At 42.4% G+C, this 19,816-nt stretch overlaps 1 protein-coding gene across 10 annotated transcripts in view; it reads right to left on the reverse strand.

The window, feature by feature from the left end:
- LDLRAD4 (low density lipoprotein receptor class A domain containing 4) overlaps positions 1 to 19,816 on the reverse strand; it is a 467,644-nt gene that overhangs the window by 25,949 nt on the left and 421,879 nt on the right. For 7 of the 10 annotated variants that reach the window (XM_090039616.1, XM_090039611.1, XM_090039615.1 and 4 more), the window contains one exon: positions 7,498 to 7,652. In XM_090039616.1, coding sequence (XP_089895742.1) covers positions 7,498 to 7,652 — 155 coding nt within the window. Of the gene's footprint in view, positions 1 to 7,497; positions 7,653 to 13,359; positions 13,760 to 14,332; positions 14,422 to 19,816 lie in introns of those variants that run through there. The other 3 variants (XM_090039620.1, XM_090039619.1, XM_090039617.1) reach the window with 3 other exon arrangements.

Raw genomic sequence — 19,816 nt, forward strand, 5'->3', positions numbered from 1 at the left:
CTGGAATGGCTGTTCCAGCTCTACTCAGGAAGAGCACAGCACTTTCACAACCTCTTTCCTGGAACTGTATCTCAGTGTACCAGACAGACATTATCATTGTCTGTCCTAATGAAAGCTGACTGGCTCTAGCAGCCATGCCTCCCATGACATTTGGAAGCAGGGAGATGCTGGGGCCAATTGGTTGCAAGCGTCTTGCAGGATGCATGCCTCCTATGGTGCTCAGCAAAGAATTATTGCTGCCAGGAGAATGCCTGGGGCAGCGAAACTGTTCACTGCTCTTTCAACGCCCATTTTAGATCAGCGGTAGAGAGAGAGAGAGAAAAATCAGTATAGGAATGTCAAAACTCTGTTAAAGGTCCCCCCCAACCCCGAGTCTATTTTCTCACAGTGTTTTCATAGAGAACAACTTATTCCACTATAGGTCAACCATCAGGGGCCATGCTTATATTAAGTTATTGTCCCTTCAAATAGGAAAGTACGGCAACCACCCAGCTCCATTGTCTCTTGTTACATTCCCATGGAACCTTTCTGTTTTACTAATAACTACTGCCATTTCAATTGTCACAGGACACAAAACACAACACGAGGCTCCAAAAGAGTCTAAGAGAAAGAACACTGTTAATGTACTGCCTCTGTTCCTTTAAGGCCATTAGACAAGAGAATCATCAGGACTGCTGGTAGACCCCGTCCCTAGCACAGGAGAGATTACAGAGTGCCTTTCCCCTCCACTGCCCTGATCTTCCTTGCTTGCCTTTAGTTGAGAAGTCAAACAATGCTTATCCCGCTATGGACTGACTACCAGGAGGAAACACTAAATATTTTCTTAATCCCAGGGTCCACATAATTAAGGCTTGTAGTTGCCTGTTTTAGGTTCCCCTATAACAAAGTCAGTCATGTCAAAGGACCTACTAACAACATGGTAGTTAGGTGGATCCTACAGCACAAGTGGGCCAAGATGCGAGTCCCTGTAAAGACTTGGATATTTTCACTACTACTGAAGGGTCATGGTTAAGTAATATCTATATAGACAAAAAGAACTGGTTTTTCCATGCTGGTGGACAGCAGAATTTGTTACCTAGTGTAGGTGGAACCTTAAGCATATATATGCCTGAAACAAATTCCAACGTTTGCTGGTGCTCAGAAAATGGCCCTTTCTTTCTGACCTTCTGTGTATGCTCTTAATGGATCTGAAGTCTTAAACACACTAAATCAAGGTAATTCAAAATAAAGGAGAGTGAAGGAAAAGTCATAAAAAGTTAAGGCTATAAAGATGGAAGGGAGAAAGGGAAAAAAGAAAGAAAGGGGGGACCACTGATGGTTGCACAAAAAAACAAACAAAAAACCACACATTTACACAGAAACATGGGAGAGACATCATGAGTTCTCACAGCACGTTTGATAGAGAGCAACTGCCACTTCCCAGGACTGCTCTCTTTTTTTGCCCACTGAAAAGTTGGCATGGCTCCACTGTGAAAGCACTTGGTTTTACTGCAAGTTTTATGAAATTTGGTAGATAAGGTTCTTTGCAAAGAACCTTGTCTGCCTATGTCCTTAGACCAACACAGCTACAACCTACACCCCTGTAACATGGAACGTGGTAGTAATTTAATGTCCCAGCTGCTAGAATTAAAATAATATATTAAAAGTTCACCTTTAATTTCTTTAATTTTAAAATAAAACTTCTAGCCCTCACAGTTCTGAAGGAATTCTTTACCATGTGAATAAAGTGTACCACATTGATGGCTCAGAAACTAGGAAACAAAGCAAAGAACCTGGACGTTTTTTTTATCTCATTATTTTTGGAGTCTGGCTCCTGATTTTTGAATGCCTGAGACTGCCAATACCCTAGGAGGAACAGAGTTCAACTACTCACTGCCATAACGTTTTCTGGAAAGGCCAGCATATAAAACATCAACTACTTCAGCATTTAGCCTCTGTGGTACCAGAAACCTGTGTGATCCAGCTATAGTTCAGTCATTAGGATGAATGATTAAATCAGAAAAAGACTGGTTACGACAAGAGAAGCAAAGCTGAGTATTAGAGACATGAAAGAGACTACCCAGGTGCTCAACATACATACTTCAAAGAAAAACACAGGGCTATATACTCCCAATCAGTGAAGTTAGAAGAATACAGCCAACTGCAGAAATTGGCCAATGTCAACTGAAACAGAAAAATGGACCAACAGTTGCATACATATATTTCTAAAAATAATTTCCTCTAAAAATATTGCTGAACTGTCATTCTTTTTAGCCACTTCAGCTTCAACCAGAGCAAAGGCTTGAGTCAGAATAATGGGCATTTTCTTTGGGCATTTATACACAGAACGCATTCAAAAATCTGTTTTCGGAAGTGGTACACTTTAGCAGCTGTTCTCATGACAGAGAATGCAGTTATCAGTGCCAATTAAAAAAGAAAACAAAGCCAGGAAAACACAAAGATGCTGCCAGGTTAAAAATCTTAACGGAGATTTTTTTTTAAATCCTAATTTGCATTTTACTACTTTTACTTTGTTTATACACTGGTGTAAGTTGCCCTGTAAAAACCTATAATAATTATACGCTAGTTTAAGTTATACTGGTTTAGATATACCTGATGTGTGTCTGCATTTCTAGCCTATTTCACTGACTGATAGGGTAGCCATTTGCTCAAGCTGTTTCCTGTTCCTTGCCATCAAGCAACAAGGTGCTGCTTTTAGGCACTGTCCTGCTCCAGCTCCCTGGGTAATTAACATCAGTGTGTAAAAGTGGTGTAAATTTCAGTGGCATGAACACGCTGGTATCTGCACCACTGGACAATGAAACTATACTCGTCATTTTCAGTTTTGATTCACACATCAGTTTGTTTTACTTTCTAATTCTCAGACACCAGTGCAGCACTTTCTTGTACGGATTGTTAACACTGCAAGGGAACATTTATTATTTTTAACAATCTATTTCTACTGAAAATTATTTCTAGTTTCATAGACAAAGTAAAGCCAAACACATTGCTAGTATCTTACAGGACCAGGTTTGTGTCTGATCCAGAGTCTATTCAAAGTGAGTGGGAGACATTTCACTGACCCAAAGGACTTAGACACCATAACAGTAGAACCAAATTCTGTACCTCCTAAAAAATGGCAAAAGCTTCTGAATAGTTTTTGGCTGAATAAAAAGTTAACTAAAGAAGAGGTTTCTTTTAAAAACCACCAACTGTTGCTTTTCAAGATATGTACCCTGGACCTTCATTATGTTTATTTAAATACCGGGCTCTCCAACTTATAAGCTTCCAAGGGGTCACATGTGATGCAGGCCACACCAGGTACACCGTGTGAACCTCCCCCTCCTCACCCACTGTTGCACTGTGCTCCCACCCCCACATCTACACTGCATGGGCATGCAACCAGATCTCTCCCTGCTACAGTGTGCACCTGTACCTGTGCCTCACCTCCCCCACCACTGCTGCACCACGTGGGCATGATCTCCCAACCTTGCACAGCCCCAATTTCCCCCATGCCTCTCCAGGTGCAGCCTCAAACTCACCCTCAGCTCCCACACTGCCTGACCCACTACAGCAGAGGCATGAAGCAACAGCTGGAGAAGAGAGAGAGGAACCTTGAGACTACAGCTGTTATTGCAGCCCTGGTGATCAGTGGGAGCAGCTGCTGGGTGAGAGCCAGAGGGCCAAATGTTAACCCCTTATGGGCTGCATGGGGCCACAGACCACCATTTAAAAGGATGCTAATCCATCTGAAATACAGTCAGCATTTTCAAAATAAGCTGAAAGTAGTTTGGGATTCTAAACTGCTCCTGGGTCCACATTGCCAAGACATGTTTTCTTGTTTAGAAAAGGTATTTTTTGCTTCATGGTTTCCATGACAACAGCCCACTCAAACAACAGGAGATACCAACTACTCTATAAGGAAAACACTGAAACAGATTACTTCACGAATTTGACAGCACTTCTTATTTAAAAATACGTTCTTTTTTCTTTTTCTCTTCTAGTTATCTAAGGGGCTGGTTTTAGCAAAACAGTTTCAAACAGAATTACAATCCTTAAGTTTCCATGTCCATTTCAAAGAAATATTCAAATTAATCTAAACATTTTTCCCAGAAGCAAAAAGTATGTTAAGTTCTCAGAGCTCTAGTTTAATTTTAACCCAATCAGAATTCAATATTGCAGTTACTAGAATGACAAAAAACAGTTTACAGCATATATTCTTACTAGGAGAGTTTATCTCCTGACAGCTCTTCTTAGATGTTAGAGCAAAGCATGAATTTCCCCCAGATGGTACCAGTACCAGTGGCATACCGTGGGTCTCCAGTGCCCAGGGGCAAATACTTGCATTTACACCCCACCATCCCACCCCAACTCCCAGAGACAACCACCGAGCTCGGTGGTGATCCACCAGCAGCTGATCACTGAACCCAGAAACGCTGGTGGTGAAACCAGAAGTGCCACTGGGGACCAAGCCCAGCCAGTGCCCCCCACCAGGCCAGCACCTGGAGGCATGGCCTGCTGTCCCCGCCGTCAGTACACCACTGACCAAAACGTGGGTCTTTGGAAAGGGTGCTTTGGAAAAGAGAGCTTTGGGAACACTAGGTCTGCCTCCTTTTACACTGTCTCTCCGGATGAAGTTGTCACTGAAACCTGCAATGCGATGCTGCAATGTGACTAGCAGTGAGCTGGCATGGAATATATCTTGAGATGCCTATAGCATTCTGCTGCTTAACATATATGGTACAAGAAAATCGCATGAAAACCAGAAGTCTTCTGCACAAAATGAAAAGGGGCTTTACAAGTGTCTTTGCCCATTTTTTGAATGACAACATGAGTAAAGCCAACTCATAAAGCATTGAGTTAATGATTTGTGTTGCTAGTCTGATAGGTTTAAAGTTTAGTCTTTATTAATATACAAATGCAAATGACTACACAAGTTGGCATAGTGGCTCACTAGCACTGTAGGGACAGTTAGAGATTGGGAGTGAGATAAGCACTGTATCAAATCCTAACTAGTATCCTTTTAGTTCTGCAAGTAGTCGAGTCACTTACAAATATGGCTTTTAGATCATAAAAGAAATACACCAGAAGCACATACTCTTGGGTGCTTTAGGGAAATAATATAGAGATAACACAGGCAGGCCTCTGATGCTGCTCAATCTAGCCCAGTGCAGTAGGTGTCACAAAGTCATAAGTATCTGGTGTGTGTTTAATAGCATGCAAAATAATGCAGTAGTTTCAACCACTTCCTTTAAATTTAGATCTCTGTATCACAAAAGCTATGGCTTCTGAAGACATCTTTATTGTCCCTCCAAATCTGTACGTCTATGAGAACACCATGGGGATTTCCCAGATTCACTCCTTCCCACTCCCTCTCCCACTCTGTATCCTGGCTACCATTCTACTAGTCTGCTCAGCTAAAAGATAAGAGAACTGAGAGGGCTCAAGGCACAAGCTCTATTCTCCTCAGCAGAGCTAATTAAAGACAGTCAAAAGTTAGGGACAGAAGTTACACATAAACCGACATACATGATCAGATATTGGTTTAACCCTGTAACAGAACAGAAGCTCAGTGCACATAAACCAGTTTCCAAATGGCTGTAACTTGTTTAAGATAAATCTGGTTGAATGTAGTACCAGACTCGCAGAGACTGGTGAAGGGCAACTAGGCCTGAAAGCTTAAGAACTTTTTTCCAACTACTCAGTCAGTCTAATAAAAGATATCACATCTACCCAAAGAATGTCGCCTGCCTGTATCAGACTTAACTGAGTTGGGTCAAACCAGTTTATGAAACTTCTGTCCCAGACCCCTTCCTGGTTCAAGTTTAGAGTCCCCCAGAATCCCAGCGTGCTTTCCAGCCCTGGGCTGGGGTGCTGTATGGTCCATCAGAGAAGGGTTGGGGGGTGAGGGGAGGCAGAGACTGCCCCTCCCCATCCCACCAGCAAACCCTGTCCGGAGTCTGGGGCCAAGTTTAATCCCCTCCCTAGTTCCCCTCTCCCCCCCAAGTACAGAGCTGCCCTGTTAAACTTACTGAAAGTTACTGCTGGCTGCAACTGTAGACTACAACTCCCAGAGGCACCTGGAAGCAGGAAGAAGAAGCGATGAGCAAGCCTGCAGACTCCTGATTCTGTGATGCTGGACTGCAAATCCGAGAGACAGGAAGAGGAAGTGCTACAGAGCTGTGCTCTAGTGCCCCCTGGCTTGTGGCCTGAGCCGCTACAGACATGTGGCTGCATTTCCTGAATCAATGGTAAATGTTTGTCCCATTGTTTCTCAGTTTAATCTTTGCAGCTTAGACTAACCTGCAAAGACTGAATCAATTCAGCCTCAGGCTTTTTGACTGTTTGTACTTAGCCAAAAAGCCCAAGGCTTAATCAATTCAATTGTCGCAGGTTACTCTAAACCACGTAAATTAAACCGGTAACACCAAAGGAACAGACATTCATTTTTTATTCTGAAAATGTGGCCACATGCCTGCAGTGGCCCAGGCCAGAAGCCAGGGGGCGGGAGAGCACGCATCCCTGCTCAGCTGGAGCAGACAGCCTGAATCTGGAGGGAAACTGGGACAAAAGTTCAATAAATCAATTTAACCTAAATCAGTCGAGTCTGATATTACATCCATCCAGGTTTATATTAAACTGGTTTTGGCCATTTTAAAAGCTGTTTATGTACACTGAAGTTCTGTTGTATTACAGATTTGAACCAGTTTCCAATCACTTTTACGGGTTTGTGTGTAATTTGTCCCTAGCCCAGAAGTGCTGGCAAAGAAGGCACACACTATGGGCCTGGGGCTGTATACACTATGGTCAAGCTCTTGGCATAGAATTCTGTCCCCTTTGAAGTCAACAGGAGTTTTAGCCCAACGAAGGCAGTTGCCAGACTCCACTCTGTGGCAATACCAGGGGCCAAACTGCAGTACCTCAGAACTCTCAGTGATGTTGCAGTCCTGATAGTTCTTCTGTTGTACTTGTTTTAGCTAAAAAGAGAAAATGTCAAATTTTCTAAGGTTGGAACGCCTTCTATAAGGCAATTTTTTAAACTAAAAATCTTAAAAGGAACCAAATCAAAACAAATAACTCCATGGTGCTGTTAAAACAATAAAGGAAGCTACAGCAGCATCTTCCTCCACTCCTCACATATTATGTGGTCTGCATCTCCACTTCTTCATTTAAAACTGCAATAGCAGCAGTATCAGGGTTTCACATTCTGACACCCCCAGACAGAAGGCAAAGTGTGAAAAAGCCGTTACATAAAACAGGGGAAGGACTAAAAATAACAGTGCAGTGAAATTTTAAAATTGCATTGGGGTTTTTTTGTTTTGTTTGGTTGGTTGGGGGGGATGTTCACCAATACACAAAACAGCAAAAGCAAACCACCCTACAGAGAACATTAAAACTGATGCCAAGAGTTTTCTGCATGGCTGCTTATAATCAGAACTTCGTGACACATTTTTAGGCCCTGAAATAGACCAGTGTATATGAGGAGGAGGAAAATTGTATGAAGGGGCTTACACTCACCGGCTGCAAAGTTTCTTCCTGCCTCCTGCTTTGGCTCTGTCGATTGATGAAGGAGCGTGTCGAGAGTTTGTAATGGTTCAACAAGCAGATGATCACTACTACCATAACAGTTATCACCACAATTATAATGATTATCTGAACGAACTCCAGTTCAGCTGAAACAAGGAAAGGGAGAAAAGCTATCAGCCTCCACATAGGACATTCTTCTTCAGATATAATACTCTGCAAACAGCGTCTCAAAAAAAACAAAAAAACAAAAAAAACTGATTCAAGACATTTATTGATGTCCATGTTAGTATGAATTAATGCTCCAAGAAATGTACATCCAAGTAACAATGAAGAAAGCACACTTGGCTATCAATCAATTCAAAGTCTGGGCTCCTGGGGAGTTGCAAATCAAATGTCAAAAGATTTTATGTTGGTCTCAGTGCTCATGTGGGGAAGAAGCAGGAATGGTCCTTTGGATAGCACAACTCCATTGAAAGATCTATCTACTTGTGCCTCAAATAGACCTGTATCTTGATCTTTATTAAATTAAGACACAAACATTTTTTCATCAGTTTTAGCAAATCAATTAAAATACTTTCTGAATATGTTAATATCGGTAAACAGGATTCATAATAGATAGGCAGTTGACTGGTAATGTCCACAGACTATTGGATCTAATTTTTGACACGGAATCAACTAATGAATTATTTGTACTAATGGATGCTGAAAAGGCTTTGATTGCACCAATTGGCAGGAAAAAAAACGTGGATGCTTTTAGACTAGGACCAAAATTAGACACTAGCTCTATACTCTAATCCCTATGTAGCTGTAAGAGTAATTAGACACTTACCATGAAATTTTCCCCTTCTGAAAGGTATACATCAAGGTTGCCCATTATTGCCCCATCTTTTTGCTATGACTACGGTAATAGAACCATTTGTCCAATCAGTTAATAATCCAAATATACTATCAGCATTAATCCAAATATACAGAGAATAAACATAGGGCAAGAGAGTATGTAAGTCAGCATCATAGGTAGACAATGCTATCTTATTCATTACAAAACTAAAAAAAACTCCAGTCTGAACTACAATAGGAAATAATAAGATATTACAAATTTTCAGAATTTAAAGTTAACTATGAAAAGAGAAGAACTCCTAAACATTAGGTGCCAGACCAAATACACAAAAAGAGATAAGCTATAAATATAAATGGGTAACTGCTTCATTTAAAATAAACTTATTGATGAATGCCATTGATAAAGCAGGTGACTAAAATCCAATTATACTTCTTTGATTGAAATAATCAAAATAGACACTTAAAAAAATGAAATTTCATGGTTAGGTAGAATCTCAGCAGTTAAAATGAATATTTTAGCTTGAATTAATTTTCTATTCCAAACTCTACCTATTATAGTACCAACAGATCTCTCAGATATGGGTGGCAGACTATGATAAATAAATGTATTGGAGGAAATAAGAAACTTAGATTTAAAAATTTCATCCTGCAAAGGTCCTCAGCAAAAGTGGGTACTGATGCTTCCAAACGTTAAATAGTGCTACCGAGCCAGTGAACTTAGAAATGTGGTGTACTAGATAACACCAATTCACAGTGAGCACTGGGTAAAGATAGGACAATCCACATGTCAAACCTAATATATTACCATGGCTAAAGAAATCTTCCAGGCCAAATTTCAATATGTTATCACCAGTTCTATGAGAACAACAATGAAAACCTGGGATAACACATATAAGATATTAAGCTCCTATCCATCACCGTTAGCACCTATACATAATAATATTGAATTTAATCCTAATAATTTATTAGGGGCTTTAATAATCTGGGAACATATGGTATCATACATTTTGGACAGTTATTCAAAAAAATATATTTAAATCTTTTAAAGAAACACAACATACTGCAGGTGACATTAAAATCCCGATTTTTCCAATACTTGTTATTGAGACACTTTTCAATGCATTAACAAAGAAACAGTAAGCCTGAATAGAAATTGACAGAATTTGAGAAAATATTGGTCACACCTATGAAATGCACAGGCTTATTGTCAGTGTTATATAACACAATTTTAAATAGTCATGTAGAAGAAGAAAACACAAAACTGAGCTAATGATATTGGACCAGAACTAATCAGTGATTAGTACTAAAGAATAGGAGACCATATAGTAACAATGGTCCTCACATATCCATCCGCATGACAATAAAATAAAATAAAATTACTTTAAAATCCTGTATTGATGGTAAACTCATTCCACCTAAAATTAACCATACTGTATCTATGGTATAGAAACAAGGAAATGTTGGAGGAAGTGCAGTCAGTTGGAAGGATTCTACCACATGGGGTGGATGTGTCCTAGAAACAACCAGCTCTGCAAGAAGGCTGGCGATACAGTTAGGGAAATATCAGGATGCCAGCTATCATATAACCCCTTAGTGTTCTTGCTGAACCTTCCTGAGAACTCTGCAACATACAGAAGTCATGAAGAACTGATCACCCATCTGCCAATGGCTGCAAGCATTATAACTACAAAGGCTGGAAGAGAACTGATGCTCCCAAAATCACTGAATGGTTTCAAAAGTTTTGGGAACAGGAGAGGGAAAACAGATGCTTACTTAGAAATTTGGTGAAAAATCCTGGAATTTGCTAAAAACACTTTCTGGTTTGGAGGGAGGAGATTCTTCAGAAACTTTTTTGAATGCTGAAGGAAAGTGCAAGATCTGAGAGGTAATACTAAACAAGAAGTTTGGAATAAATTTCAAATTTAAAAGCTGAGATGAGCGGAAGATAGTAAGATTTCTATTATGCCGAATACTGAGGAAAAAGAGGGAGTTTATTATATGGAAATGATAAAACACAAAACCTCATCATCAGCTAAAACAAACTGTCAAGGACTGAAGAGAAAAAGGGCATTGCAGACACTGACTTGGGTTAAGGGAGCACTGCTGATGGAAGACAAATATCTGTATATATATTTTAGGGGACTGAATGTATCTTTACATGTTATGTGCGCCTTTTGATAAGTTTAATTTGTTAATAAGTTTTTAAAAAAAAAATGAGTCTATTAACCCTCTGCAACCCTCAGGGCTTCAACAGTTTTACAGCTGATGTCAAAGACAGAGGAGTCAGGAATTTTATTTCTTGTAGCTAAATCATGATGATAACCTGCTGGTGAGAGGACATTCCTAGCAGAAAGTGGGGGCCTTGGGGAAATCTTGTCTTTAATTCACATTGTTAACCCAAAGGAAAAACTAAAGCCTGATTTATCTTCACTAGCATTACATCCACCTGAATTTAAGTTTATTCAAATTAGGAACAAAGGGATTTTTATTCCCTAGCATAGACATTGCCTGGCAGGAAAATATGCAAATAATGAAAATAATGATATTGTTCATACCTCTATAATTAGAATAAGACAGACCGTTACCTGGTTTAAACCTTTTTTATACGATTCCCTTACATCTAAAAGGCTTATCCCAAATTAATGCATATTCCAAAGCGGCTAAGAATGAAACCAGGCGCACACATGTGTCAAGAAGGGTTCTTACGTACAAAGCAAACTTAAAAAGCCTGATGGTTTTGAACCAAATGTTAGCTCAGTCTCACCATGCAACTCCACTGGCTTTACTAGAGAAGCATAATACCTGAGGGAAGAATTTCCCCTTAGGAATTATGCACTTTACTGACATTTCTATGGAAACTGCCGTTCACAAAGCACGCTCTAGTCTTGAGAGGTAATGTCTAGTCTAAGGAAGCACATCTTTGGCTGCTGTTCAAGTAAACTAGGACAAACAGCAATGGGTACTTGGCTGGGTACTTCTAAATATGGATACCACATATTTAAAACAGGTTCCCAGTTTCAAACATCTTAGCCAAATGGATAAAAAAAAGTTACCGAAGTTAAACACCACAAAGTAAAAACACTTCCAGATAATAAGACTTTTCATCATCATCTTTTTTTTAAAGCATCTTCAATCACTGCAGGTTAAAAACAACCATACATCAAGGTGATTTTTAAGTTGAGCTAAAGAAGCTTTGGCCACTCATTCTTCCAAGTGTCCTGTACTAAAAGCGAAAACAAATCTTCTAGATTGCAAAAGTCTGAAGTCTCTCCCAAACAAAACTTTAGGAACCATAACGTAATGCCAGCGGACTGGGCCACAGTAATACCAGCCCTCTGCCGGTGCTACAATATTACTTGTCAGAAATTATCAGTGAACAAGTCAAATTATTTAATTCCATTGCTAATCACAGCTGGTGAAACTGAAAGTATTCAAAACCTAGGAGGGATCAAAGTCTGTTTTAGCAAAGCAACTGTGCCTTTATGTAACTTTTTATTTTCTGTTCGGAACAGTCCACTCATTACCAAGACAAGACTATTGACACCTACAAATACTTTCATTATTCAGTAGTTTACACCCTTCCACTGTTTTTGCTATGAACCCTATATAAAACCATCAATCTGTCAGTTTTCCCTCAGGTCATTACTAGCTAACGATGTCAGCACTTAAACACTGAAAAGCTAAGGAAAAAAGTCAGAGAGTTTTACGGAAAATTCAAAGTCAAATTTCCATACGTCACAAGTGCAAGTCACACACTTGACAAAGACGATGGTTTCTACTGTACAGAACATGACTGCCCAACATTTAGGTGCCACTATGCATACAGCTTTTTTTTATCCCCCTTTCTGTCCACATAATATTTTATTACTGTGGCAAGTGAGAGGCTGTTGCTAAAGGGCAACATGCAAAACAAGTAATGTTGATTTAGGCTTTCCTAGAATGCAGAGAGCACTGGAATGACATGTTACTTCTATATCTGCCAAGGGCAGTCTTCTAAATTTATCAAGGGCCCAGCATTTCTATGAAGGGGCAGTACCTCCTCTCTGTGAATCAATGTTTTGGGAATAGGGAGTATTTGAGATCTCTGCCAATGGAAAAATAATTTGAAAATATACTATCAGAATATGCTCCAGTGATAAAAACACAGGGTAACCTAAGAGCATGCACATGCAGAGTCCTTCAAAATTCAGTTTCCAAAATGCAAAAATAAAGACACAAAAGAACAAATATCTCCACTGGACGTTTAAAAGCATTTTCTCTTCCTGTTCTTGTACCACCTCCCATCCCCAGCCTCTCCAAGTAGTTATTAGAGTACCAGAGATGAGAATGACAATAGAAGAAGCTGCCTATCTTTATTGACAAAACTCAAGGAAATTCATGCAATTTCTGCTGTAAGCTTGCACACACTGAGTCACAATTTTCCCTGGTGCATTCAGTTCCACAGTCAAGTGAACAGATGTATGTGAAAGGCATCTCTGCTCTGCCCACAACCACCCACAAGTACTTATTTTGTTATGGCTTTTTTCCACAGATTTGAATGGGGAAAATTCTGTGTATATACCTACACGCGCATCTATACCCCACTAAGGGAAAGACTCGGTCACACAATTTTTCCAGTTTTGCTTTTCAAACTCACAAGTATACAGAAATTTAAAATATATATATTTGCAAAAAATCTAATTGGTCTAATAAAAGATGTCACCTCTACCACAAGTCCCGATTCCTTACAGCATAAGGGACTTTTGCAGAGCAAACATCTTCACAGGAGAATAAGGACAGAGGACAGAATGTCTAATCCACCTGTATTCACATGGGTGGAAATGTCTGGACCGTTAAGTTTTACAAATTGCTACGTGCATATATTAATCTCTTGTGTCTTTACGCAGCTCTGTTAATCAGAGCAGCTCTATTGCAACTTGCCTCTCCCTCTCTCTGATCAGAACTCAAGGGAGCAAACTTCCAACAATCTGCCTCATGCAAATATAACACACAAAAAAAGAAGCAAAACAGGAGTACCTCTTTCCAACAACAGGTCTTTTAACTGAGCATCCTTCACCGATGTACTGTTAAGCTGTTCACTGGACATAATCGTGTCCTCTGGATTCAAGCCTCTCTGTGAACCCCCCCCAGGCACCCACTGCATCACCAGCCGGCCTCAGGTTCCTTGTAGCCAGGCAGCATTCTCAGAGTTTCAGTTACCGCCAGCTTGTTTTCTGTCTCTCTCTTTCTCTCTCTCTCTCTCACACATATCAGCCGGGCCCAACCCAAGTGCTAGACAAAATCCTGCGGCTCAGACCGCAGACTGTGGCTACCAATTATCAACTGCCATCAGCAGACGGCAACTTGTAATGTAGCAGGAACCTGGGAGTGTCAGAGACAGCCCCGGGCTTCAGATCTTTGGGGCAGCTGGGACAGACTTGGCCTCTATTTAAGCCCAACCATGCACGCACACGCACACACACGTGCGCACACAGAAATAGACTCACTGCATGTGGGGACCCATGCCCAACCGTACACATGCACACATACATACATATACGTGGACTCACTGCATGTGGGCACGCATGCCCAACCATACACATGCACACATATATGGACTCACTGCATATGGGCACATATGCCCAACCGTACGCACGCACACATACATGCACATATACATCTAAATGGACTCACTGCATGTGGGCACACATGTCCAGCCACACGCATGCACTCACTGCATGTGGAGGAGGCGGATGCTTTGTGCTCTCGCTAATGTTTAGACTGGAGCAAAGCAAAGCAAAAGGAAAAAGATAACAAGAAGAAAAAGATAAGCAGCAGCAGCCAGAGGAGGAAAAAAGGGGGGTGGGGGAAAAAAAAAATCACCTGCAAAAATCCAGCAGGTTTCTTTCTCTCTGCTCCCTGCTAGAAGCCTTTAAGTACGCCTGGCTGGAGGGGAAGTGGATAGAGAGAAAGAGAGAGAGGGAAGGCAAGAGAAAGCTGTAAACCTTACCAGCGCCGCGCACCTACAGCAGCTCCCTCCACTGCGCTGCTTTGCTCTTAAAGCGGCGCCGCTCGCCCGGCTCTCCCGGCGCTTCCGCCCTGCGGGGCCGGCCCCGCGCGCGTCACGGCTCCCGCCCCGCCCCCCCGGGCTGCGGCGCGGTGCAGGGGGCGGGCGGCAGGCCCGCCTGGGGCTCGAGCAGTCACCACCTCCCCCCGAAGGGGAAAAACACGAGCGTGTCTGAGAATCCTGGACAAGAAGGGACCCCAGGAGGGCATCTTTTTTTTTCTTTTTATGAAAATACTTCGTGTGCCAGATCAAATCAGGCACATCAGTCTCAAATCGTATGGATTGAGCAGAACTCAGTTGTTCCAAAAAACCGCCTCGAGTGAGCAGACAGAACTCGATCCTTCTCCGCGCCGAAGCAGGATGGCGAGCAGGGCGCAAAACGAGGGGGCACCAACCCGTGGTAACACGCAGGGGGTGCGCATGCACCCCCTGAGAGCGCTGGGGCGCCCCCTGCCAGCCCGCATTCCCAGGCACGGGGGCAGGCGAGGGCAGTAGTGCCCCTCTGAGAGCAGCAGCTGGGGTGTGGGGGCTTTCCCAAAAGCACCACCAGGTCAATGGGATCAGCTGGGGGAGGACTCACCCCCTGTCGATTACTGGTCACTGGCAGGGGCGGCAGGCAAGTGCCCCCCGCTCCGACTCAGCAGGCACCAGTCATCCATGGTGCCAACGGCATGGGATGGAGCCACAAGCAGCTCATTCTGGGGGGGATGGGGATGGGGATGGGGTAGTGGCAGCTCCTGCCACTGCCTGCATTCCCAGGCAAGCATTGTGGAGGCATGTGCCCCCCAGATATGTGTGCGGGCCAAGGGCGGGCTGCTGCCGCGGGCTTTGCCCCAGGCACCAAACTTTGTTGCTGCGGCACTGATCGTTTTGAATGCCAGCCAGCATCCTCTGCCCCAAGTTCTCACCCTCACTTCAGATACTCCCAAATCCATTGCCAGGCATCCAACATGCAGGCCCAAGCCTGGAGGTCTTGGGATTCAGATGCCCCCACTCAATGTTAGCCCACAAGAGGCCAAGAAGGACATCTAGTCCAAGCCCCTGCTCCAAGCAGCACCAGTCCCAACTACTTCCTCCCAGCCAAGGCTTTGTCTTATAAACCTCTGAGGATGGAGATCCCACCACCTCTCTGGGGAACCCATTCCCCTGCTTTACTACCTTTCTGCTGAGAAAGCTCTTCCTAAATATCTAACCAAAACTTCGCTTGCTGCAGCTTGAGACCAGCCTCCTGTAAGATCTCAAAGGCACTGCTGTTCAGACATGTTAGTACTTGAGAGTGTGTAGGTTGTTCAAATACCAACTGGGGATTTATACCCATCAGTTGTCCCAACCCACCGCAGTCACTTATCCACGCAAGAAAATGCTGTCCTTTCCCAACACTGAAAGGCTGGCCAACAGTGCCCCCCTTTTGCTCTCCATGCCTCTCGAATCCCATCGGAGCCTCTGAAGATGACCCGAGAACCCTGTAGAATTGAAAGCTGAAGGTCTGTGATGCTGGGTTTCACAGAGATCCTGGTTCACAAAGGCAGGGGGAAATCCTACTGTAATCACAAACCAACGGCAGCCAAGAGAGTTGCTTTGCCCCCAAAGTAGCCCATACTCCAAACTGAACATGGAAAATAAAGGAGGCACCATCCTGGAGCCATAAGATTGGGACATAACAGCAGTCTTCAAATACCTGAAGGGCTGCCATAAAGAGGAAAAGTACCTCTTCTCTCCTGTTCCAGAGAGGAGGATGTGAACCAATGGCCTGAAGTTACAGCAAAGTTAGTGTAGAATGGCTATCCGGAAAAACTTCATCACGGTTAGGACAGTGAGACAGTGAAATAGACTGCCTAGGAAAGTTGTGGATTCACCATCACTGAAGGTGTTCAAGAAGGTGTTGGACAGCCACTGGTGGGGGATGATCTAGGTGTAGCTATGCCTATGTTTTACTGTGGATATTTCCCATGGTTCTGGGCTTGCTGTTTGTCTCTCACCCCTTTCTGCTATATGTCAGGGTGTTTTCAAGCCTTCCTTAGTGGCACTGGGTGTTGGCTACAGCCAGAACCGGGGACTTTGACTGTGGTGTGCCAATGCTCCTGCTGGGACCAAAGCCAAGAGTTCCTGGCTAAGGGGACCTCACACCTCTGCTCAGGATCAGGCTGACTGACATATTTGGGGTCAGGAAGGAATTTTTCTCCAGGGTCAGGTTGGTACAGACTCTGGGGGGTCTTGCCTTCCTCTGTAGCAAGGGATCTCTTGAGCATATATTGACAACATTTCATAGACGCAGGATATTGGCTGCTGTGGTTCTCCTGTTTTACCTGTTGCAGTAGCATTAGGGTGTCAGGTCTGTGCTGTGTTAGGGTTGATGAAAGTCTTATGTAGAGTGTTGAATATGGATTGTATTGAATAGTTTGTATACTGCCTCAGGCAGGGGGTTGGACTAGATGACCTTTGGAAGTCCCTTCCAGGCCTACTTCTCAATGACTTTATATAGAGATGGCCTTTGCAAATGAAACCCAGACATCAGCTCTCCATCTTTAAACAGGGGCAAAGGATACTGTGATTGCTATCCAAGTTCCAACTCTTAACTTATTGGCATACATGGCTCTCAGCATTGGTTTAATGTATCCAATTAATAACAACAATAATAACGTGTCCAACTAATAACAATACAAATGTAATTAATAACAATTGCAGCTAGGACCATTTCTCCCCTGTCCAATGTCTCAGCCCAATGTAGTTGTCTTCCTGCAGATGGTTCAATAGCCCCTCAGGATTATAGGGCCCGTACACCTGCCTGGCCAACCCTTCCGTCTTCCCATTATTACTCTTAGTCATATATTTGGGTAACAGTAGAACCAGAGGCACACACTGAAGCTGGGTCTCTATTTCACTAAGCTCCACTGAAACACTGAAGTGCCAGACAGCCCTTGCCTGAAGCAATCCAGACACAGGGCTGGAGGAGAAATAGGGGTTACAAAAGGTGAGGCACCTTGACCTGGTCAAGATCACACTGCAGTTTAGTGGCACTTGAGCATTTCACAGGCATCCTGTTCCCTGGACTACAGTGCCTCCCTGACTGCTTGTTAACCTCTCTCTCTCTCTCTAGGTGCCATATCCAAACAGGACATTGGTGAAAATGGTCTTCCACAGATCTCTCCTCTTTGAATTTTCAGTGTTGATACATTCATCCATTTAGATAGACTCTTGACATAAGGCAACTTCTGTCTTCCACTATCTCTTCTTCCTTCAGTCTTTCTGGTTAAGACCAGACTTTCAACTTCCTCTTTCCTCCAACTGCCTTTTTCTGATATTAATCAGCAGCTTCCTCCTGCAGCCTGCTCTTAACAAAATCTCTTCATTTGAAGTGTGGCTGACTCCTCTGTGAAATATGAAACACCATAACCAGAAGGAAATATGACCACGTTCTCCTTACCACCAAACAACTTCAAGATAAACAGACTATTCCCGACTTTTCTCTGCATATAAAATCAACTGTTCCAAACAGGAGATTTTACCACACCTTCAACTCTCCTATGAAATATGAACTTTCATTTCTACCCAGGAGAACTTTTACAATCTTTTCTCCTATGCCTGAAGAAGGGTGCTTGTGCCCAAAAGCTTGCAATTAAAGATTTTTTTTTGCAAAAATCTAGTTGGTCTAATAAAAGGTATCACCTCTACCACGAGTTCTGATTACTTCTCCAACATGCCTTCAAGATGTGCCTTAAGAACCACATCTCATATGCTTCAGTTCTCTTTTCTGTACTTGATGGTATTGTCCAGAATTTTGATGCATACGTGAGGACTGGCATGGCATAGCAACCCAAAACTCTTAACTTCATCCCCACAGAAATTTCACTGTTTGTCAATATCTTATTCATTTTTAGAAATGCACCTTTTGCCCTCCCTATTCTCCATTTTATTTCATGATCACATTTATCATCTGATGTTATCCAGGTTCCCAAGTAGTTAAGTTTATTAACCCGAATTTATCTGTTCCTTTTCTACTTTGATGTTTCTTGTTAACCACTGAACTTTTAACCCAACCCAACCCAACCCAACCCAACCCAACCCAACCCAATAAGGCACTTGATTCGTCCTGAGGGAAAGTGATTGCCTATCATATAACAGATTCTGGTTTTATCATTATAAAAGAATAGGTTTGTAAATGCACACCTATAAACTGCTATACAACTTGAGTATTACCAATTGCAGTATTGCTAACAGTAGGTAAGGAAGTCATATCTGGTGGGGGCAGCCCATCTTAGAGCTCAGAATCTTATTCCTGCACTACCCTTAAACAATTCATTCTATAGACTGGTCTGCACAGATTATACATCTCTATTGTCTAGTTTTGTCCTATGTCACTTGTGTGCCACTCATACCTGGAAAATATGTAGGAGAGACCAAACGACAACTGCGCACCAGAATGAACACACACTGGAAATCTATCAAAGACAGGAATACCCAATTACCTGTGGGGGCACATTTCTCACAAGAAAACCACTCTCTCTCCAGCTTCTCAGTTCTAATCTTCAAAGGAAACTTACAAAACACTTCTCAGAGACGAGCCTATGAACTGCACTTCATCAACCTCCTGGATACTGAAAATCATGGACTAAATATAGACATTCTCCACTATTCATCCCCCTTCTTCCCGCCACCCCCCCCCCACCCCCGCAGCCTGTCTCTCACCCACCGAATCCTCAGTTTACATCTTCACTGACTGCCTGTCTTGCATGCATACCAGACCAGCCTCTGGCTTCTTCACTTTTCCATCCGGGAAGGGCACACACCAACTGCAGGAACTTCCTCAGCCTGGCTAAGGGTTTTTAAATCCGAAAGCTTGCTTAAAATGTTTTTTCCAACTATTTAAGTTGGTCTAATAAAATATATCGGATTCACCCAAAGAACCTTGTCACTCATACCTGGAGCCATTTTGAAGGTCAATCAATATTTCCAAATACATGCCTATTCTCAGGAATTCTTAATTCAGTTGTAAGTTTCTGAATTTAACTTTAAAATGACAAATTGATTTCAGAAAACCATTCTTTCAAAAACATGGGGAAAATTACATTTATGTCGTCGTTTTAAAGGTTTCGCCACACAGATTTTGCTCTCCTCCAACTGAAGAAACTGCTTTAAAAGTTAGGGGGGGCATTTCAACATCAAAAATGAGTGCGACATTAAAAGGGGATTGTCTTCCAATGTAGAAGAGTTGCTCTCGCCACAGTGAGACTCGGGAACGATACGTGCAGAAAGTGTGATATCTGAGTTTTCATACCCTTTTACTATATTGTTCTCCCCTTACCTGGAAAAATTAGCTTTAGGAAATATTACTGTACATGCAAGCTGAGGTGGCAAATTGTTACAGCCTATTATATCCCTAAGTGATGCAACTAAAGGGTCTTCAAAAAAGTCCTCAGAATAATATTG

This window comes from Crocodylus siamensis, chromosome 3 (genome assembly GCF_052110815.1).
Source record: "Crocodylus siamensis isolate JL-2025a chromosome 3, ASM5211081v1, whole genome shotgun sequence".
Classification (NCBI taxonomy): Eukaryota; Metazoa; Chordata; order Crocodylia; family Crocodylidae; genus Crocodylus; species Crocodylus siamensis.